A 24,143-nucleotide genomic window follows, 5' to 3' on the forward strand; every position below is an offset into this window, starting at 1 on the left:
CACTGTGGAAAATGGCATGGCTTCTCAAAAAATTAAATATGAACTTCCACTTGTGGATATATACCCAAAAGCACTGAAAACAGGGACTCAAAAAGGTATCTGTGGGACCAGCAGTTAGCTTGATGGCTATGTCGCTGGACTCCCATGTAGTCGACAGCAGTTTGAGTCCTAGACCTGGAGGCTTAAACTCATGCCAGATGTGTGTGCATGCGTACCCAAAATCCCGAGAGGAGAATGGAGGAGAAGGGATTACGGCATGGCCATCGCCCCCGAGGGGTGACTTCTTGCTTTCTGTCTCTCTGTTTTTCTGGCGAGTACATGTGCCCTATAGCAAAAACCTCTCCAAAATAAAAAGTATCTGTACACCAATGATTATAGCAGCATTATTTACAAAAGTTGGAAACAACCCAAATCTCCACTAATACATGAATGGATAAACAAAATGTAGTATACATATATCATGGATATTATGCAGTGTCAAAAGTAAGGAAATCATGGGAACCAGCAGTTAGCATAATGGCTATGTCGCTGGACTCTCACCTAGTTGACCACGATTCGTGTCCCGGACCTGGTGACTTAAAACTCACGCCGGGTGCATGTGCGTGAATGCCCAAGATCCCGAGAGGAGAATGGAGAAGGGATTGCGGCGTGACCATCCCCGTCTGGGGGGTGATTTCTCGCTTTCTGTCTCTATGTCTCTCTCTGTCTGTCTGGTGAGGCCACGCTCCTGATAGCGAAAACCTCTCAAAAAAAAAAAAAAAAAGTAAGGAAATTGTGACACATGCTATGAGATGAATGAACTTTGATGTCATTGTATTCAATGAAATAAGCCAGCTAAAACAAATAAGTCAAATAAAACAGAGACAAACATTGTATGATTTCAGTAATATGAGATGCCTAGAATAGTCAAATTCAGAGAGAGAAAAATACAATGGTGGTCGCCAGAGGTTAGGGAGTTGCAGAAGCTGACTGTTCAATAGACACAGAGTTGCAGAATGGGATGAAAAAGTTTTGGAGATAGATGGTGCTGATGTACTTCATGTACCACTTGACTGTACACTTAAAAACAGTTAAAATATATATTTTACAATTAAAAAAAAGCGGTTAAAGCTGCCCTGTTAATTAATTCTTTCTTGCTTTGATTAAATGAGCTCTCTATAGAGGCTATAAAGCACGTACCTTTCTGTAAAATAGTGCTAAGGATCCAGTTCTTTTCGGTTTGGTCGCTCCGACTGCAAGTACTTCCTGTGCTTTAGTCAGATGGGTTTGTTTTGGAGAAGCACTGATTAACGACTGAGCAGTGAGTGATACAGGACTCTCTACTTTGGACTCCTGAGCTGTATTCATGGAAATAGGTATCAGTGTGATCTCTCCAGCATCATTTGCAGTACCTGAATATACAAATAAGAGTCTCAGTTTCACAAATAAGCTGTATGTGTTCCAGAAAAGTTGTCAACTACATATACTTTGTTGATTATATAAAGAAACATCAAAAAGTTCATGGAGGAATGATATTAAAGTACAAATTTATTTTGATACATAAAAGTTTAAAGTTAATACGTGGTTTTTCATAATACGCATTTTTCTTGAGCCTTTCAAAGACCCCATATATATGTCTGTGTATAAAAGCATAGGAATATATCAGAAAAGGAAAGGAAAATTATAAAATAGTAATTCTAGGTTATGAATGAATTTTTGTTTTCAACTTCTTCCCTGAAATAAGAATATTCTTTTGTTCTGATGTTTTTACATTTTAATTTAAAGAAACAAATTCTGTTACCTATTTTGTGTGCCTGTGATGCTTTTATATTTTAAATTTATTTGTAAAAAGGTAATTTTTGTTTTCAGCACTTAAGAAGATGTTTTTAAACCAATGAAACCAAATTTTTACTTAATACACTCATTTGGATGGCTTGGATAAAACAATAAAATAAGCTCTAACAAAGAGTGTAGTAAACTAATAAAATGTGAAAATTCAAAAAAACAGTATAGGTTCATATAAAAACAAAAGGTAGAATAAAACAGAGAATTTATTTTTAGGGCAGTGAAATTACTCTGAATCATACTGTAATGGTAACTATATGTCATTACATACTTTCAAACTCCACAGAATATATAACACTAAAAGTGACATCTCATGCAAACTATGGGCTTTGAGTTACAACAACGTGTCAACACAGGATCACAGACTGTAACAAAGGCATCACTGTGGCATGGGATGCTGATGATAGAGGCTGCATGTGGGGAAAGGGGGAAGGAGATAATCTCTGAACTTTTCTTTTGATTTTGCAGTGAACCTAAAACTGTTCCAAAAAATAACCAAGTCTATTAAGAAAAGAAAAAATTATAGCTTCAAGAAAAAAATACTGAGTTATACTCTGTGTTCTAATGTAGTAAGACATTTCCTAAATTTTTATCCAATTCAAAAATATAAAATAATGCATTAAAATGTTACCATGCAATGGAATTGTAACTTTATGTCCTGCTGTCCCTGTTACTGTGGCTGTGGCCATTGTTAAAAGAGTTTGTCCAGGTGAAATTGATATATTTTCAGCAGTAATGACTGAAGAAGGAGCAATTTTCAGTTTGGTTCCTTCTGTAAGGATCTTGTCTGTAAGCATTTCCTTTGGGTAATCCTCTCCAAAAAGTCTTCTCTTAGCACTTCCCGCAGTAGGAGAACTGTAGCGTTCATGGACAGAAATTGGAGACAATGGTTGCAGATCTAATAAGGAGAAAAATAAATTTAAAAGTCTAAAATGAATACCCAAATGCTAAGTTATATTCATCATTCACTTAACAGATAGCTACTGAGTTACTGTTAGAGCCATTAGAGATCTAGCTGTAAATAAGATGGCCTCTGCCCTTATAAAATAAGTGGAAGAGAGGCATGAAGTAAATCATTGTAGTAAAATGTAAAAATGATGAAAACTCATCTTTCTGGTTTCTAAAACCCCTGCCCATACTAAAGGAGCAAAATATTAAGAAAAGAGTAGAAGTTGAGAGGTGGAATGATGTTAGTAAATTTGAGAAATAGGTCAATCTTGGGACCAGCAGGTAGTGTGGTAGTTAAGACACTGGACACTCCCACATGGCTGACCACGGTTCGAGTCTGGGACCTGGTGGCTTGCTTTCTCACTTTCCTTCTTTCTCTTTGTCTCCCTATCACTCTCTGTGTGTCTCTCTCTGGTCAAATTAAAAAAAAAAAAAGAATAAATACAATTCAATAAATAATTCTTTAAAAAAAAGAGAGAAATTTGTTAAAAAAAAAAAGAAATAGGTCCATCTTACCTAGTAAATAGCATCTGAGAAGGGAAACAAAAGCAAAAGTCAGTGATTTGGGTCACACTTGTTTCCTCCCACATCTCTGTACTCAAAGCAGTTTAAGGCAGTAGCTGTGGCTTTCTGATTTAGTATCTACAGAACCACCTTTCTTTCTTTCTTTTTTTTTTTTTTGGAGGGGTTTTTGCTATCAGGTGTGTGCGCTCACCAGAGAGAAACAGAAAGCGAGAAATCACCCCCAAGAGGGGATGGCCACGCTGCAATCCTTTCTCCTCCATTCTCCTCTGGGGATCTTGGGCACACACGCACATGCGCCTAGTGTTGAGTTTAAGCCACCAGATCCAGGACTCGAACCGCATTCGACTATATGGGAGTCCAGCGACATAGCCATTACACCAACTGCTGGTCCTCAGAACTGCCTTTCAAAAGTTCATCAGAAGATACCAGTGAAGATGATATGACTCTGCTTACATTGTCTCAACCTGAAGGTTGGCAGTAACATGTTGATCAAAAAGAAAGGTTTTGGGATTATGCCTCTCTTCCAATGCTATTCTGCAGGAGTTATTCTCTAGTCCCTCTCTACTAGATGCACGGGTTCTTCTACCCTTTACAGGCCTACATCTATTTATGTCTTTTTTTATTTTTCAGGTTTTCGTCATAGGGCATGTGAGCTCGTTGGAGACAGAGAGAAAAAGTGAGAGAGAAAAATTAAAAATCAGGCCCCCTAAGGGGGATGAAAATGTTACAATCCCTTCTCCTCCATTCTCCTCTCAGGATCTTGGGCTTAAGTGCACATGTCCCTGGTGTGATTTTTCAAGCTTCCAGGTTCAGGACTGGAGCCATGGTTGGCAAGACAGAGAGAATCTCCTAGGGGAAGAGGTACACTGCAATTCTTTCTCCTCCATTCTCCTCTCGAGATTTTTGGCACACATGCACAGGTGTCAGCATGTCCACTGGGTCTGGGACTTGAACCTCACACTCATTTATGTGGGACCCAGCAGCCTCAACCACCATGCCACTGACTGGCCCCTACTAGTTAATATTTAAATTAAAAATATGCAGTGAACCACATAAAGGTGTTGGTACAAGCATTAAGCTCTTCTTTAAATAATGATGAAGAAATTAGATGTTAGTAATGTACTAACAAGATTTAAAATTTTTCTCTTAAAAGATGATCTTTGGGGGCTAGCAGATGGCGTAGCATTTACATCGCTGGATTCCCACACAGTCAACTGCAGTTCGAGTCCCAGGCCCAGTGGCTTGAAAATTATACCAGTCCATGTGTGTGCCTATCCAAGATCCCGGGAGGAGAATGGAGGAAAAGGGATTGCAGTGTAGCCATCCCCCCAGAAGGTGATTTCTCACTTTTTCTCTCACTGGCGAGTGCACGTGCCTTAAAGCAAAAAAAAAAGAAAGAAAAAGACAAAGATGATCTTTATTATTTTTTCATTATTTCATCAATGTTGAACCTACCCCGTCGAAGACTTCCACTGTCAGTCCGAACCTCCTTGACTCTTGGATGTATTATAGGAGACATTGGCATCATGGGAAGATGTCCCTGTACATTTCCTCCACTTCCTGTTTCAAAGTTATTTGGGAATATAACCTGTAGAAACACAAAACCCTTTAGTTTACATACAGATAAATTCACTGATTAAAACTTATAGGTCAAACAGAAAAGATTTTTACTATCTTTTACTATTTTATTGTTTTCCTTTTCTTTCATGAAATATAACAACTTACATAAAGTGTCAACTGTGTTTTGTTAAATATATGAAAAGAGTTCACTTCACTTAATCTTATAATTTACCTACATGTGTCATGGACGACCATGGAAGAAAACCTATACGACAGGCATTGCCATCTTTCATTTAGGGATGAGAAAATTGAGCCTCAAAATGTGAAATTTAAGTTTCCTCTCTCGACTGACTGGTGAGTAGACATGCTGTGATGGGCCGCGTTACAGAGGGTAGAGGAAGGGCTCTGCTCCAGTTTTGCCCGCACGAGAAGCACCACACCTGCGCATGGTGGACTTTGCAGAGCATCACTGCTCTGAGCATTGTGAAGGACATCATCTACAACCTGGGTCGTGGCGTGCTCCTCTGGAACCCATACCGGTTTAAGAAGTGGACTGAGCTGTTTATTCCGGCCAAGGGCATCCACACGTGCCAGTTTGTGTGCTGCAGCAAGAAGGCATAACTCAACATTGATAATGTCCTACCCATGGGCACCATGCCTGAGGGTATGACTGTTTGCTGCTTGAAAGAGAATTCTGGGGACCGGGGAAGCTAGCCTGGGCCTCTGAGAACTATGTTACCATCAACTCCCACAACCCGGAGACCAAGAAGACCCAAGTGAAGCTGCCCTCAGGCACAAAGAAGGTCATCATCTCTTCTGCCAACAGAGCTATGGTTGGTGTGGTGGCTGGAGGTGGCAGAATTGACAAACCTATCCTGAAGGCTGGCCATGCCCATAAGTAAAAGGCAAAGAGGAACTGTTGGCCTCGTGTGCGGGATGTGGCTATAAACCATGTGGAACCTCCCTTTGGAGGCACCAGATATTGGCAAGCCCTCAACCATCCTCACAGATGCCCCTGCTGGCCACAAAGTGGGTCTCAATGCTGCCTGACGGATGAGCATCTCCGGGGAACCAAGACCATTCAGGAGAAAGAAAACTAGGGCTGGGGGCTTAATAAAGTTTCTCCTTTTGTCAAAACAATAACAACGAAAAAATGAAATTTGTCCAAGGTCACACTACTACAAAATAATAAGACCAAGGGCTTCACCTGAAATCCTTTTCCTTCAAATTCATAGCTTTTAAAATGTTTTCCCAATGGTTTTTACAATGTAAAAATATTGATGAATATTGAAGATTGCCCTAAGTAATCATAGCCTGCTGCAAAAGACCAAAGCAGCATGGAGGGCAGTTTTTAAGAAACCACCTTCTTTTCAGTTTTTGGACAGTTCTTCTAGTAGTTTGGGATTATAGAAAAATTCAAGATTAGTAAAGTATAAGGAGATACAGAAAAGCAGAAAAGGATCAAAAGACAGGACATAAAAAAGAGCAACACAGAGGCGGAGGAGAAAAATCTCAATTTGAAATCACTGAACTTACTATATTTTTGATTCTGAACTTTTAAACATGTGAACTTTTAGCACAAATTTTGATATTTCATTCTAAATACCATTAATGAAAAGTGTTTAACTCTTTATATAGATATTTGAAAACTAAAAATGATGAGATTAGTGGTTTCTTAGATATGACACCAAAAGTACAAGCAATAATTAAAAAAAGAAATAAACCTCATCAAAATTAAAAACCTTTGCATTATTATAGATAGCGTCAAGATAGTGGGACCAGCAGTTAGCGTAATGTCTATGTTGCTGGACTCCCACGTAGTCAACCGCAGTTCGTGTCCTGGACCCGGTGGCTTAAATTCATGCTAGGCACGTGTGTGTGCGTGCCCAAGATCCCGAGAGGAGAATGGAGGAGAAGGGATTACGGCATGGCCATGCCCCTTTGGGGGTGATTTCTTGCTTTTTATCTCTCTGTCTCTCTCTCTCTCTGTCTGGCGAGCGCATGCGCCCTATAGCAAAAACCTCTCAAAAAAAAGGGAAAAAGATAGTAAAAAGACAACCTATAAAATGGGAGAAAAGTTTTGCAAATCATATATCTAATAAAGGAGTTGTATATAGAATATATATTGAATTATATGTAATTCAATAATAAAAGACCATCCAATTAAAATGGGCAAAATTAGGGCCAGCAGATGGTGTAGCGGTTACATTGCTGGGTTCCCACATGGCTGAACATGGCTCGATTTCTTGATTTGGTGGTTTAAAACTCATGCCAGGTAGGCAATCCGTTTTCCGGGACCCCTCCCTTCTTGGGAACTCTGTTTTTCCTTCTCTCTCCTTTAATAAACTCCCTGCTTTGTTAATAAATTCCCTGCTTTGCTAATAAACTCCTCACTTTGCTATACCTATTGTTTGTGTCCAATTCTTCCTGAGCGTGGAACAAGAACCCGTGTCTCATTGTGAGTGTAGGCCCGATAACCTCTGCGCCCCGTGTTCCTGGGTCATATTTTGGTGCGTTAGCTGGGAAACATCTAGACCCCCCCTTCTTCATGTTGGAATGAATCCATCAAATTACAAATGGTGGTTGGGAAAAAGTTTCCAGTGAACACCCATCATGACTTCTAGCACTGGCCTAGATAGACCTCTGGTATAGGAATCCAACTGCTGCCTCCCCTCTCCCATCATCGCCCAATTTCAGCATGAAGAAGTCAGAATGGTCTTCTACCCTAGTGCCCCTAACAGCAGTTAGGGATTCCTCTGTAGAGTGGGGAATGAGGTAGGTAGGAGACAGGGACCCTGAAAATATAGTTAGGGTATGAGCCCAAGAAGGAGGCACGAAATGGCTAAGTTTTGAGATGGAGGCAGTGATGGCTCAGTGATTAACCTAGGAAGCATGACCTAGACCTAAAACAAAGACTTTCCAGGCTCAACCACCTTCCAGGAAGAAGATAAGATAATGATTTTGGGGACCAGCAGTTGGCATAATAGCTATGTCACTGGACTCCCAGGTAGTTGACCGTGGTTCGAGCCCCACATCTGGAGGCTTGAACTCACGCCGGGTGTGTGTGTGTGTGCATGCCCAAAATCCCGAGAGGAGAATGGACTGTGGCATGGCCAGTCCCCCTGGGAGGTGATTTCTCACTTTCTGTCTCTGTCTCTTTCTGGCAAGCTTACGCACCCTATAGCAAAAACCTCTCAAACAAACCAAACAAACAAACAAATAATGGTTTTCATGGCCCAAAGCTTCTAGACAAAGAATCTTCTGACCTAATTGAACCCATCCAGCATGTGTCCCTCCCTACTAGAAAGGGAATGCAGGCACAAGTCCCACCTAGAACAAATATGGACAAATCCCTTCCTGATCCAAATAAAAACCCCTCAACACAGGTCTTCCTTAGCAACCCATTTCCCAGGACCCCTCCTTTCTTGGGAGCCCTGTTTTTCCTTCTCTCTCCTTTAATAAATTCCCTGCTTTTTAAATAAATTCCTTGCTTTGCTAATAAACTTCCTGCTTTGCTATACTTACCAAAAACAAACAAAAACAAAAACAAAAACAAAAACAAACTCATACCAGGCATGTGTATGTGCATGCCCAAGATCAAGGGAAGAGAATGGAGAAGAGATTGTGGCACAGCCATGCCCCTGGGGAGTGATTTCTCACTTTCTCTCTCACTATCTCTCTCTCTCTACACAAGTGAATGAACCCTAAAGCAAAAACCTCTAAAAAAAAAAAAAAAAAAAAAAAAAAAGGGCAAAGCATCTGAATAAGCATGTCTCAAAAGACACAAAAGTTGTCAATAAACACATGAAAAGGTGTTGAACATCATTAGCCAACAGGGAAATGCAAATCAAAACCACAATAAGGGCCTTCAGGTGGCATGGTAGTTAAGGGCTCTGGACTCCCACATGGCCGATCGAGGGTCGAGTCCTAGACCTGGTGGCTTGTTTTTATTCTCTCTTTCCTCTCTCCCCCTCTTTTTCTGGTCAAATTAAAAACAAATAATTCTTTAAACAAACAAACAAACAAAAACCACAATAAGGTACACCTACAAGGATTGCTTGCCACATAATATTAGTGTTGGCAAGGAAATGGAGAAACTGAAATATTCATACTCTGATAGTAGGAATAACCTAATACAATAACTTCAGAAAACTAGCTCATAGTTCATCAAAAGCTTAAACAGATTTACTATGACCCAACAATTCCACTCCTATATATATATATATCCTAGAAAATGAAAACATATGCCACACAAAAAATGTATACCTAGGTGTTCATAGCAACATCATTCCTTATAACCAAAAGGTAGAAAAAATCCAAAGCCTAACTAGTGGGTGGATAAATAAAATGTGGTGTATTGGAATATTATTTGGAATATTACTTGGCAATAAGAGGGAATAAAATGTTGACACATGCTACAACATAGATAAATCTTGAAAACATAATGCTAAGTAAAACAAGTCAGTAGCAAATGACCACATACTATACCATTCCATTTATATGAAATGTTCAGAATAGGAAGAAAAAGCAGATTAATGGTTACTTAAGGACAGAGAAGAGATAGAGGACAAGAAAAATAATAGCTAAAGAATATGGTGCTCTGGGGCCAGCAGATGGTGTGGTGGTTAAGGGTGCTGGATTCTCACATGGCTGACCATGGTTCAATTCTCAGACATGGCAGCTTGCTTTCTCACTTTTCCTTTCTCTTGCTCTGTCCCTCTCTGGGAAGGAAGGAAGGAAGGAAGGGACAGACATACAGACTCGAACCATGGTCGACTATGTGAGAGACCAGTGACATAGCCATTATGCCAACTGCTGGTCCCAAAATAATTCTTTCTTTCAAAAAAAGAGTATGGTGTTCTTATTAAAGTGATAAATATGTTCTAAATTTGATTGTGATGGCTGAAAATATTTATGACTATACTAAACCCATTAAACTCTACAGTTTACATAGCTGAATATTAGTGTGTGAATTAATAAAGCTATTATTTTTTTTTAAATGATGGGATTATTTGCCTTGACTTACTTCTTCACAGGTAGGAACTTTGTTTGCAGAAGCCTGAAGAGTCTCCCACAGCACAGAACTGTGACTCCATGCTAAACTCTCCAAAATCTGTTCTTCGATGCTATTCAGGTGTTTCACCATGTCCCTTGAGAGTCCCTCCTCTGAGCGGATCACCACCTCAATAACCTGGAGAGGAAAGAATTGAGAAAGCTGTGTTTTTTTTCTTTTGTTTTGTTTTTTAAATTTGTTATGGGGAATATGTACTTGCCAGAGAGTGGGAGAGAGAAAGGAAAAGTGAGAAAACATCTATCTTCCAGGATGGCAATGCCGCAATCCCTTCTCCTTCAATCTCCTCTCAGGATTTTCGGCATGTACACATACATGTGACGTGTGTTTTTCTTTCTCTTGTATAACTAATGATTAATTTAATTTTATTTATCGTTACTAGTATTATAAAGAATTATTTATTTTAATTTTTATTTAGTCATTCATTTATTTTAATTTGACCAGAGAAAGACAGAGAGAGAGCGAGGGGAAAGTGAGAAAGCAAGTCATCAGGTCCAGGACTTGAACCATGTGGGAGTGTCCAGCAACTCTAACAACCACACCATCTGCTGGCCCCCTGTAACTATTATTTTTAATTTGCTGTAGGGCATGTGAGCTCACCAGAGACAGATAGAGACAGAGAGGGAAAAAGAGAATGAAAGCCACTAGGTATGGGACTTGAACCAGCTGGCTGTGAGGGATGCAGCCACCCTAACTACCACGTCACTATTTGGTGACCCATCCAATGTGGTCTTAAGCAGCCAGTTTTGGACTGGACTTGTACGTGCAACTGGCTCTGGTTTTAATTTTTTCGATACAAAACGCATGTCACCTTTGAGTATTCTGTGACTTACTAGTATCTTGTCATTTATAAAGGACCTTTTAATGTCTTTTAATATCTTCACATAGGGCTAGGCCCGTGGTCTAGTGGTTATAGGAGCTATATCCCACATAGCTAACTACCCAGTTTGAATTTCAGCCCTGTTGACCTAAAAAACACACTGGGGTGGGGGTGCAAGCTGGTAGCATAGTGGGTAAGCTACTGGGACTTCCACATGGCCAACCGTGATTTGAGTCCAGGACCTGGTGGCTTGTTTTCTCACTTTCTCTCTCTCTCTTTGGCGAATGCATATGCTCTACGGGTAATTTAAAATAAATAATAAATAAGATTAAATAGATAGATAATATTAGGAGGAAAAAAGAAAGAAAGAAAAACCACACTGGGCACAGGTGCATGTGTGCCCTAAATTCTGACAGGATAGAGAAATGAGAAGAAATTGTAGCATGACCATGCCCCATTGAGGGGAGCATTTCTCTTCTCCCTTTACGTTTCTTTATGGCCAGAGCATGCGTCCTCTGGCATGCATAAATAAATAAATAAATAAATAAAATAACTGAGAAGAGCAGACAGGTGGTGTGGTAGATCCAAGTCCCGGACTTGGCAGCATACTTTCTCTCACTTTCTTGTCTCCCTCTCTCTGGTCAAATTAAAAAATAATAAATAAAATGAATTATTAAAAGAATATATTATACATATTACTAAAAATACATACAGATTTCAAAATTTTTCATACCAGAATTCAAATTCTAATTATTTTTTCAATAAACTTATTAGACTTCCCCCATACAATGTGTACGTGACATACAACACAAGAAAACTTTTCTGATCTCACCTTATAAAAATAAAATGGTTGCAAACTGAGAACTTCAATAATCCAAGGAAAAGTACGTGGTGAGCTATAGGCAAAAAGCACAATTTCCAAACAACAGGCCATTAAGGAACGATGAAATATATCTTGCTCTAAAACAACCTTGAGGAAGAGAAAGACCACAGTTAAATATTTCACAGCAATTTCAGTCTTTGCTTTTATAAAGAAAATGATAAAAACAAGCTAAAATAACTTATACAAATTACATTATGTTAAATGACCAGAAATAATAATTAGACTTCTCGGGGCTGGCCGGTGGTGTAGTGGACTCCCACATGGTCGACCACGGTTCAAGTCCTAGACCTGGTGGCTTGCTTTCTCATGTTCTCTCTCTGTCTGTCTTTCTCTGATCAAACTGAAAAAATAATAATGAAAAATAAATAAAATTTTAAAAACTTTTAGAGATACATACATACCTGGTGTGAGGTTTAAGCCACTGGGTCTGGGACCTGAACTGTGGTCGACTACATGAGAGTCCAGCAACATAACCATTATGTCATTTGCTGGTCTCATAAATAAAATTAATTTTTAAAAAATTAGATTTCTCAAACTAGTAATGCATTTTCTTATAATATCTACTCGTGCTTAGTGGTAGGTCTTTTTTCCTTTTTTTAGAGAGATTTCTTTTTTCCCTATAGGGTGTGTGCACCCCCTGGAGACAGAAGGAGAGACAGAGAGAGGGAAAAGGAGAAATCACCCCTTGGGAGATGGCCACGTTGCAATCCCTTCTCCTTTCTCTTCTCAGGGTTTTGGGCACACATGCACCTGGGCCCAGCATGAGTTTCATGTCACCAGTTCTGAGACTGGAACCGTAGTTGGCCTAGTAGGAGTCCAGCGCCTTAACCACTATGCCACCTGCTGACCCTGCTTAGTGGTCGGTCATAAACTTAAGTAAGGTAAGGCCGGCAGGTGGCGTGATGGTTGAGGCGCTGGACTCCCACATGGCCAAATGTGGTTCAAATCCCAGACCTAGTGGCCCATAAACCACAACAAATAATAAATAGATATATAAATTTTAAAAAGGACACTTAAATTACATATACATAACATCTGTTTAGAAATCTGAGCAAGTAATAAAATAGACAATATTTCCATCAAGAGAAAAATATTAAGATTGCTTAGTTTTCTGTTTTGTTTTGCTTTACATTTACCTGTTTATTATAAAGAATATTATAAAGGACAGAGATGGAAAGATGCATAGGGTAAGGTGTAGGGGAAGGAACTTGGGAGTTCCATGCCCTCTCTAGGGGTGCTACCCTCCTGACACCTTCACATGTTTGACCATCTAGAAGCTCTTTTTTAAATGACAATTGTTTTTATCAACATAATGGTTAATTGATCAAAATACTGAAATGGAAGGTAATATAATGTCACAGCTAAGATAAAAAACTTGAGACAAAAAAAAAAATTTCACTGAGATTTTGCCACTGAGTTTAAGATTTAACCTAAGTTTCAAGTTTTTTTAAAAAAGATTTATTTTATTTTATTTGTTATTATTATTGTTATTATTTTTAATTTGACCAGAGAGAAAGAGAGAGAGAGGAAGGGAAAGTGAGAAAGCAAGCCACCAGGTCCGGGACTAAAACTGGTCAGCCATGTGGGAGTCCAGCATCTCAACCACTGTGCCACCTGCCGGCCCAGAGTGTCAAGTTTTTAAACAAATTTTTATTTATTTTATTTATTTATAAATATATGTGTGTGTGTGTGTGTGTATGTGTATGTGTGTGTGACACACACACACATACACACACACACACACACACATATATATTATTTTTAAAGAGATGTCTTTGTTACAAGGCACATGCACTTGCCGAAGAGACAGAGAGACAGAAAGTGAGAAATCACCATCCCCACCCTAGGGAGATAGTCATGCTGCCATCCCTTCTCCATTCTCCTCACAGGATTTTGGGCATACATGCACATGCCAGGCGTGAGTTTTAAGCCACTGGGTCCAGGACTCAAACCGTGGTTGACTATGTGCGAGTTCAGTGATGTAACCATTATGCCATCAGATGGTCCCATTATTATTTTGTAATTTGCTACAGGATTCTCTCACTCACCAGAGAGAGAAGGAAAGTGAGAAAGCAAGGCATCAGTCCCAGGATTTGAACCACAGTCAGCTTTGTAGGAGTCCAATGCCTTAACCAAAGCTACATGAACCACTGGCCCCATAACTTTTCAGTGTTAAAAATCATGTTTGTTGCCATCCTTCTTTCAAATATCACCTCAAATTAACAAGGAGAATAAAAAACTCATCTTAGATAAAACTAGGAGTCATCTGTAACTATAAACAACGATGTATGAAGACTGGAAATAGATGGAAGAGTGACAAATCACTCAACAAAGATGAGGATGGCCAAACATAAGGGCTTACAGAGAGGCACTGAAAACAAATACATTTGTTCTATGGAATCTGGAAAAGACCAAGCAACTAAGGGCACAGGCACAATGGAAAGTAGGGGTAAAACAGGGGCCAACATGGAAGGGTGACCTGAAAGTCTGCAGTGGCTAAAATACTTAAGGTTTCTACCAAATCCCCAATCTAAGCCAGAAGATAAACCTCTGTCTACCCCTACAGGGATCTAAAGTGTTATTCTCTAGAGAAACTGAACCAGCGACTCACAGTTAGAAAACACTAAGCACAGAAGAGACATGACATGAACATCTATAGACTTAAAAGTAAGACTAAATTTTCCTTCTTTATTTTCTACCATACCAACAGCCAGGTAAAAGACTAGTAAGATTTGCCCCCTTTTTTTTTAAAAAAAAAAAAAAAGAATTATTTATTTACTTAAATTTATTATTATTATTTTTTAATTTGAACAGGAAGAGTCATAGATAGAGAGAGAAACTGAGAAAGCAAGCAACCAGGTTGAGGAAAACCAAGGTTTGCCTTGTAAGAGTCCAGCACCCCAAACACCACACCACCTGATGGCCTCAGATTTGTCTCTTAAGAAACCAAAATATTCCAGAAAAGTCTTATGAACTCCAATCAGTGGGGATCCTTAATACTACCTGATCACCTGAGGCCACCAGACTTTTCCTTTTTAAAAAATTTTTAAATTTATTTTAAACAATTTTTATTTTATTTATTTTTTATTTTTTTTTTTTCTCAAATTTGACCAGAGAGAGACACAGACAGAAAGAGAGGGTCACCAGGTCCAGGACTCGAACTGTGGTTAGCCATGTGGGAGTGTCCAGCGCTTTAACCACCTGCTGGACCTAGACTTTCATTCCAACTCTTATGCATAGTCCTGAATACCCCGATATCAAGTAAAGTCAACTAAAACATCATCTTGGCAAAGTCTGCTCCAAACTGCCCACCCCATATAATGCCTTATAGAGCCTCTCAAAACACTGATTCCAGAGTAAGACTTTTAGACCTTGCCAGTGGTTGGGAAAGTAGATTTACTTACTGACATGTCCATTCCATGAAGTCTTCGTGTTTCCTGAACCATTACAGTCTCTAATATTTTATAATATAAAATTTCTGCCAGCTTTAGCCTATTTACAGCAAAGTCTACAAGAAAAATAAATGGAAAACATAAATTCTAGTATTCTGTACTGATGAATAAAACTTATATAAACTTAAATATGACACATAAAAAATACCAAAGAAGGAAAAGACTAGGATTTTTCCTTTTGGGAGATAATCTCTCTACTTTCAATGCTATACCAACTTTAATTTTCTCTTCTTACCTATGTGTGACCCTGGCTGTTCATCTGTAGATTGAGTATAATGTTGGCAGAAAATCTCTCCAATTTGTTTCACTATTTTCATTATGTTTTCCATAGGATTACGCACACAAGATCTACAAAATATAAGAGGAACATAATTACTAGGGAAAAAGTATAGTGGTTGAGGCACTGGACTCCCACATGGCCATGTGTGGTTTGAGTCTGGACTTGACAGCCTGCTTTCTTGCTTTCCCTTTCTCTCTCTCTCTCTCTCTCTCTCTCTCTCTCTCTCTCTCTCTGGTGAGCATGTGTGCCCTATAGCAAATTTTAAAAAAAAGGGGGTAAGACTAGCAGGTGGCGTGGTGCTGGACTCCCATTTGGCCGACCACAGTTCAAGTCCCAGACCTAGCAACTTGCTTGCTTTCTCACTCACTCACTCTCTCTCTCTTGCTGTCCTACTCGGGGGGGAGGGGGGGAGTGGGGAAGTTAAGTAATTCTTAAAAAAAAAAAAAAAGGGCCAGCAGGAGGCTGGTGGTTAAAGGCACTGGATTCCCATATGGCCGACTGCGATTTGAGTCCTAGACCTGGCGATTTGCTTTCTAATTTTCCCTCTCTCTCTCTGTCTGGTCAAATTAAAAATAATAATGACAAATGGAATTAAATAAATAAATAATTCTTTTAAAAAGATAAATAAAATTAAATAATTCTTTAAAATTTTAAAACATTATACTATGTAAATTACATAAAAGAAAAAAATCGCATGCAGAAAAATTATTTTAGAGAGATTTTTGCTATAGGGTGCATGTGCTTGCCAGAGACAGAGACAGTGAGAGGAAAAGTAAACAAATCAATCCCCCAGTGGGGGATGGCTATGCTGCAACCCTTTCTCCTCCATTCTCTTCACGGGATTTCAGGCACAAATGCACATGCACCTGGCCTGGTTTTGGGACTCAAACTCCCATCAGCCATGTAGAAATCCAGAGCCTTAACCACTATACCACCTGCTGGCCCCATTACATTTATCTTTTATGTATGAAAAAGGATCTGTTTCTGTGATATTGACTGCTTTATATACCTTATATAAGTGGAATTATGCAATACAATAATACCCTCTTATCCATAGCTTCACTTTCTGTGGTTTTAGTTACCCATTGTAAACTATGAACTGAAAATATTAAATGAAAAATTCTCAAAATAAACAATGTATAAATGTAAAATTGTGTGCCATTCTGGATAGCATGAGGGAATCTTTTTTTAAAATAATTTTATTTATTTATTTATTACTTTTTTAAGATGATGAGAGAGCGAGAGAGAGAGAGTGAGAAAGGGAAAGTGAGAAAACAAGCTGTCAGGTCTAGGACCTAAACTGCAGTCAGCTATGTGACAGTCCAACACCCCTAACCACCATGCCACCTGCTAGACCCTGTTTTTAGAGTATTCTGTAAGTAAATAGAAATTTTTTAAAAATTTTAGATTATAATGCAGCTATAATCATGGACAGAGAGACAGAAAGCGAGAAATCAACCCCCAGGGTGGATGGCCATGCCACAATCCCTTCTCCTCCATTCTCCTCTCGGGATCTTGGGGCACGCATGCACATGCGCCCGGCGTGAGTTTAAGGTCTTCGGTTTAGGTCTTTAATGAATTTTGGGTTAATGTATATGTGTGTGTGTATGTGTGTGTGTGTGTGTGTGTGTGTGTGTGTGTGTGTATGTGTGTGTTTTAAGACAAGATCTCACTATGCCCTCCTGCCTTAGTTTCCTGAATAGCAATGACTACGGGTATACGCCCACTGTGGTCAGTCATGTGGGAACCCAGCTGCTTTAACCACCACGCCACTGGCTGGAACCAACCCTAATTTATTTATTTTTAATAGCTGAAGGGTACACGTACTTGCCAGAGAGAGAAAGACAGAGGGAAAAAAAATCTCTCAATGGGATGTGGTCATGCCACAATCCCTTCTCCTCCATTTCTCCATCCTGCGGGGATTTGGGGCACACGTGCACATGGCATGTTTTTCAAATCACTGGGGCTAAGATTCAAGATATGATCAGACACATGGATTTTGGTTCCCTTAATCACTGTGCTAGAGCAAGTATTGCTTTTTATATATTTATTTATTTATTTATTTTTTGCTATAGGGCGTGTGTACTCATCAGAGAGACAGAGATAGAAAGTGAGAAATCACCCCCTGGGGGGATGACCACGCCGCAATCCCTTCCCCTCCATTCTCCTCTCAGCATCTGGGGCATGCACGCACACATGCCCGGCGTGAGTTTAAGCCACCAGGTCTGGGATAACTGCTGGTCCCAGTATTGCTTTTTAAAAAGGAGTTCAAAATCATAAATTTCCATTATGGCTAAACCAATGGGAGGGTGGAATAGCCATATCAAATAGCTTTTCTTCCATTCTCCTTTCAGGATTTTGGGCACACCTGCCTGGTTTGTTTCTTAAGCCATGAGGTCCAGAACTCAATATGCTCAGTTGGCCTTGTAGGATTCAGTCGTCTTAACCTCTAGGCCACCTACTGGCCCCTAAAGAATCTAATTTTAGAAAGACATTTAGAAAAATAATCATATTGTACATACTCGAAAATGCTTATAAGTTGTTCACTTGGTGCATTTTTCAGACCAGCCACAATACTCTGTAAGCGACTCACACTTTGGGTGGCTGAAGCAACAGGAGTAATGACTGCTTCTTTTTCTCGTAAATATCTCCGTCCTGTCAGTGGAGTAGAAGGTGCAAGTGATCTATTCTGTCAAAAAAATAAACATTTGTGAAATTAAAATGTTACTTTCCCCTTATTGTGTTTAATTTAGTACATATACCATCTTTTCTATTCATATTAATGGTATGTTATTTTCCCCCTTTTTGGTTGCCCATTATGCTATTAATAACATCCTTACATTTGCATAATGCTTTTTCAAAGCATTTATAATGTCATTTTATCTTCATTAAACTCATTTGAAATTTAACATATATGTATTTTAATTTTATATATGAGGAAACAGTCATAGAGAAGTTAAAAAACCTGTTTATGTTGACAAAGTTAAAGGCAGATTGGATTAAAATTTAGGTTTCTACCTTATTTTTAAATAATGTTTTAGGATTATTTACTTAATTTTATTTATGCATTCATTTATTTTAATTTGACTAGAGAGAGACAGAGAAAGAGAGAGAGGGAAAATGAGAAAGCAAGCCCCAGGTCCAGTACTTGAACCATGGTTGGCCATGTGGGGGTGTCCAGTGCCTCAACCACCACGCCACCTGCTGGTCCCAGATTTCTACCTTTTAAACCAAGGTATTTTTCCATTAGACTGCATCCTCCAATCCACTTCATACATAAATACAGAATTAAGCTTTGGCCATTAACAATCAAGTCTAGAGTTACATGGCTGAAGTTAGATAAAAGCAGTTTGTGTCATAGGTAGAAAAGCTATCTAAATTTTAAAGTGACATAACAGAGGCTAAGGTGAAGGAAAGAGAATGGGTAAGAAATCATAAATTCTTCTTTATGTCAAAACACACATAATGTACTTAGGTGTGCTGGGAAAATGTATCCAAAACATGATTAATACCAAGAAATGAGGTAAAATGCTAAATGCCATAATTTTAAAAATTACCTTTTAAGGCTTTCATTGGGAACTATGAATTAGTAGAAGAAACTCAAGATTTAACTTGAAAGATGCTTCTGCTGTTAGTAGAATCACACACAGAGAGAAAAAGATCACTCAAGACTGAGACCAGGCTAAGGTATATTACTTTTTCAAAGTGTTGATGAAGGTTATATTCCACATTAGCCTGTGCTGTCAGTTTCCCTAATTGGGTGTCACCAGTGAACTTTCGAGGTGTTCCAATTTCCTCTTCTGCATCTGCTCCCAAAAAGATCCTCTCATCAAAATCGCCAACAGTTAGGACATATTCTTCATACTCTTTGTTTACTGCTTTGCTGCAAAGAGAATTATTTTAAGCTGCTAGAATGAAACTACCTTATAAAACAGATTTATCTTGGCTTAAAAATGGATTTAGAGCCTGAAGCTTGGGAAAGTTGGCAACTTTAAAAAAATGTTCTTTTTGCCTCAGGGTGTGTGTGCTCCACAGAGACAGAGAGACAGAATGAGGGAAAGTGAGAAATAATCCTTCCTCTCCTCCAATGGGTGGATGGTCACATCACAATCCCTTCTCTTCCATTCTCTTCTTGGTATTCTGGGTATACACACACATATGCCCAGCCTATTTTTTTTTTTTTTTGGAGAGGTTTTCACCACAGGGCGCGTGCGCTAGCCAGACAGACAGAGAGAGACGTAGAGATAGAAAGCGAGAAATCACCCCCCAGGGGGGATGGTCACGGTGCAATCCCTTCTCCTCCATTCTACTCTCGGGATCTTGGGCACGCACGCACATGCGCCCGGCGTGAGATTTAAGCCACCGGGTCCGAGACACGAACCGCGGTCGACTACGTGGGAGTCCAGTGACATAGCCATTATGCTAACTGCTGGTTCCCAGCCCAGCCTATTTTTCAAGCCTATTGGTCCAGGACTTGAAATACACAACTAGCCATGTGGTATCCAGCAGCCTTAACGTCCATGCCACCAGCTGGCCCAACCTTCTAATTTTTATTAATTCTGATCATGTAACAATTGATCAGAGGTTCCTATCTGATCATGGACATTCTCCACATTCACATATACAGCAACAAGTTATTTCAAATAGTGAGTGAAAAGAAAATATATCCTTAATCTGAAAACTAGTTCAACCTAATTAAGAAAAACAATATTTGATCACTGAAAAACAACACTGGTGGTGGCCAGCAGGTGGTGTGGTAGTTGGGGCAGTGGATTACCACATAGCTGACTGTGGTTCGAGTCTTGGACCTGGCAACTTGCTTTCTCACTTTCCCTCTCTCTGGTCAAATTTTTAAAAGTAATAAAATAGGGACTGGCAGTTGGCATAATGGCTATGTTGCTGGACTCCCATGTAGTCGACAACGGTTCAAGTCCCGGACCCAGTGGCTTAGACTCACGCCAGGTGCGCGTGCGTGCACGCCCAAGATCCCCAGAGGAGAAGGGACTTCGGAATGGCCATTACCCCAGAGAGAGTGATTTCTCGCTTTCTGTCTTTCTGTCTCTCTCTATCTTCCTGGTGAGCGCATGTGCCCTATAGCAAACCCCCCCCCAAAAAAAGTAGTACAATACAATAAAATAAAATAATTTATAAAAGAAAAACAACACTGGCTTTGAAACATGGGCATTCTGAATTTGTTAACATCTGATTAATGAAAGATGATGCTGTTTTAAATGCCAATGGTCTGGGACCAGCAGATGGTGTAGTGGTTCCATCGCTGGACTCCCACATAGTTGACCGTGGTCAAAGTCCTAGACCTGATGGCTTAAATTCCTGCCAGCGTGTGTGCCCAAAATCCCAAGGAGGTAATGGATGAGAAGAGACTGCACTGTGGCCTTTCCCCCTGAGGGGTGATTTCTCACTTTCTGTCTCTCTGGTGAGTACATGCACCCTATAGCAAAAATCTTTCTTTAAAAAAAAAAAAAAAAAGTTAATTTTTAAAAAAGAATGATTAATTTATTAATTTATTTTTATTTTGAACAGAAAGAGAAAGCAAGCCACCAAGTCTGGAACTTGAACTGCAGTTGGTCATGTGGGAATCTAGTGCCTTAACCACCATGCCATCTGCTGGCCCAATTCCAATGGTTTTTAAAAATGTACTTAATGCCAACAAGGCTTAGTGACATCCCCATTCAATGCCACTAAGGCAGAGAGAATTGAATTTGAAGGCGTTACCTTAATATACTGTTTCACTTAACAAATTTCAACAATTATTGGTTGTAATATGCTAGATACTTACCTATTATCAGTAAAACTGGAAAGGTCTAGGAGGCATTCTCCTTTTAAAATCTGGGAAGAACAAATCATTTTGGGACATCATGTAAGCATATTAACACACACACAAAATTTAAATTTTAAATTAAAATTTTCACAATGGTAATTGATATACACACAAAACAGAATTACTAACTTTTTTCAAAACAGTAAAACCTAGTTAAGCATGCAAATAAAATAAGAAAGGAAACATTTAAAGTCAAGGTTTAAAAATACTTCTAGGTTAGTCTATGCGAATGGTTTCCAAATTTTAGTGATATAAAAATTGCTTAGAGGCCCAGCTATGCTGGTGTAAGCTGCAGAGGGCCACTGTGTGAGACCACATGGGAGCCCAAAATTCAGATCCTGGATCAATCTGAACATGCCACATGCAGTGATGCACACCTATAATCCCAGCTAACTGGGAAGCTGCAGCAGAAGACCAGAGTGGTGAGATCCTGTCATAGATACCTATCTGGAATTCTTTTTATAAGCCAAATGATATATAGTGACTGAATGTTTAAAAAAATAATGAGAATAATAATAATAATATTAATCTAAAAAAAAATGATGAAAAGCTATTTGATGATGATAATGTGGATAGTAATGTCTTTGTCCTGACTGATATGAATGGTATTCCTGAAGACATGTACTACACTGTAGACAGATGTGATTAAATGTAATATTAAAAAGATTATGATAATAATAAATAAAATTAAATTAAAAAACCTGTCTGGGACCAGCAAATGGCATAATAGTTACATTGCTGGACTCACACATAGTCAACCATGGTTCAAGTCCCAGACCTGGCCGGTTAAAACTCACACTGGATGCATGTGTGTGCGTGCCCAAAATCTCAAGAGGAGAGTGGAGATGAAGGGACTGCAGTGTGGCCATCTTCCCAGGGGGTGATTTCTCACTCTCTGTCTCTCTAGTAAGCACACAAGCCCTACATTAAGAAATCTCTCCTAGGGACCAGCAGTTAGCGTAATGGCTATGTCGCTGGACTCCCACATAGTCAACCGTGGTTCATGTCCTGGACCCGGTGGCTTAAAACTCACGCCGGGCGCGTGTGCGTGCGTGCCCAAGATCCCGAGAGGAGAATGGAGGAGAAGGGATTGTGGCATGACCATCCCCCCTAGGGGGTGATTTCTTGCTTTCTGTCTCTCTTTCTCTGTCTCTCTCTGTCTGTCTGGCGAGCGCACGCACCCTATAGCGAAAACCTCTCCAAAAAAAAAAAAGAAATCTCTCCTACAAAACAACAACAACAACAACAACAAAAAAAACCAGAAAATGCAGACTGATAGGGTTAGCCGGTGGCATGGTAGTGAATGTGGCTGGATCCTATATGACTGACAGTGCAGTTTCAGACCCAGACTCAGAGGCTTGAAAAAATATACCAGGCATGTGCGTGTGTGTGTGCCTGACATCTTGAAGGGAGAATGGAATGGACTGAAACACAGCCATCCCCCATGTGGGGTGCACTCTTACTTTCTGTCTGTCTGTCTGTCTCTCTCTGGTGAGTGTGTACAACCTCTAGCAATTTTTTTAGTTGGATAAAGAAAATGAAATAAAAGAAAGTATCATCTAATGTAGGCCAAACAAAATATCATGTGGCTCATAGACAAGAGGTCCATCATCCAAATGAGGATGATGGCTTCACTTCTGGAGTTAAAGGAAGTGCTATAATTATACCAAGAAGGTATAGCAAGTGGTGTGGTGGTTAAGGTGCCAGATTCCTACGTGGCCGATCATAGTTTGAGTACTGAACCCAGTGGCTTGAAAATTATGCTGGGTGCATGTGTGTGCATGCCCAAAATCCTAAGAGAAGAATGGAGAGGAAAGGATTACAGCATGGCCATTCTCTTGGAGGGTGGTTTTTGCTTTCCCCGTCTCTGTCCCTCTCCTGCAAGTACACTTGCCCTATGACAAAATCCTAAAGGAAAAAAAAATGGCAAGACAATAGCCAAATACCAAGACATACGGTCATTGAATTAGGGCCATAGTGTACTATGTCTGCAGAATATATCAAACATAATTCCTGGGTTCCTTAAAAAAATGTACTTTGCCAGAGATATTTAACAGATAGATAAGGAACCATGAGCTAAATATATTTGAGGAAAGATAAAGACTAAATACAAAGTTTGTGTAAGAAAAGAAGAAACCAGTTAGGGAAGACTTTGTACTTAAAAGAAAAATCTCATAATATTGACAAAGTAGGGGATCACAGTGATGACCTAATTCAAACTCCTACTTTAACCAGAGAAATCTCAAGGCCTAGCTGGATTAAATGGCTCAGTGGGAATTAATAAACTGACCAGGAGGCCAGTCCTGTGGCCTACTGGTTAGGGGAGCTGGTTCCCACATAACCAATGGCACAGTTCCCATCCTGGATCTGGAGGTTTAACAAACATGCCAGGTGCACGTATTTACATGTCCCAAATCTTACTTTCTCTGTCTGTCTCTTTCTCTGGTGAGAGCCTCCATTTTCTAGATGGAGAAATGGAGAAGGGATTGTGGCATAACCACACCCTACTGGGAGATGCTTTCTCCCTTTTCCCTGTCTCTTTGGTAAACACACACTCTCTGGCAGGTTCAAAATTTAAAAACAGAAATTGAATCGGAAAGAAGCAAGTCAATCTATAAATTTACAAATAGTTAATTATTGAGGGGAAAAAAAAAATCCAGAACGCTTCTGAGTAGCCTGCAAGTGGTTAAAAAGCTATAGTGGATTTTCTGGGACCAGCAGGTGTTATGGTGGTTAAGGTGCTGGACACTCCCACATGGCTGATCACAGTTTGAGTCTTGGACCTGGTGGCTTGCTTTCTCACTTTCTCTCGCTCTCTCTCTCTGTCTCTCTGGTCAAATTAAGATAAACGAATGAATAAAAATAAAATTAAATAAATATTTTAAAAATGAATAAATAAAATTAAATAATTCTTAAACAAAGAATAAATAAAATTAAAAAT

General features: G+C 39.4%; 1 protein-coding gene and 1 pseudogene across 1 annotated transcript in view; one reads left to right on the top strand and one right to left on the bottom strand.

Annotated features, from left to right (window-relative positions):
* Positions 1-24,143, bottom strand: part of RBL1 (RB transcriptional corepressor like 1) — a gene marked incomplete in the record, with an annotated part of 80,383 nt that overhangs the window by 31,692 nt on the left and 24,548 nt on the right. The window contains 10 exon segments of the mRNA XM_014586150.2: positions 1,180-1,391; positions 2,456-2,722; positions 4,753-4,885; positions 9,884-10,048; positions 11,581-11,718; positions 15,036-15,139; positions 15,319-15,431; positions 17,886-18,052; positions 19,060-19,246; positions 21,161-21,210. Coding sequence (XP_014441636.1) covers positions 1,180-1,391; positions 2,456-2,722; positions 4,753-4,885; positions 9,884-10,048; positions 11,581-11,718; positions 15,036-15,139; positions 15,319-15,431; positions 17,886-18,052; positions 19,060-19,246; positions 21,161-21,210 — 1,536 coding nt within the window.
* LOC102475029 (60S ribosomal protein L8 pseudogene) lies at positions 5,230-5,957 on the top strand (annotated as a pseudogene).

The sequence above is a fragment of the Tupaia chinensis genome, unplaced genomic scaffold (genome assembly GCF_000334495.1).
Source record: "Tupaia chinensis unplaced genomic scaffold, TupChi_1.0 Scaffold000115_1, whole genome shotgun sequence".
Lineage (NCBI taxonomy): Eukaryota > Metazoa > Chordata > Mammalia > Scandentia > Tupaiidae > Tupaia > Tupaia belangeri.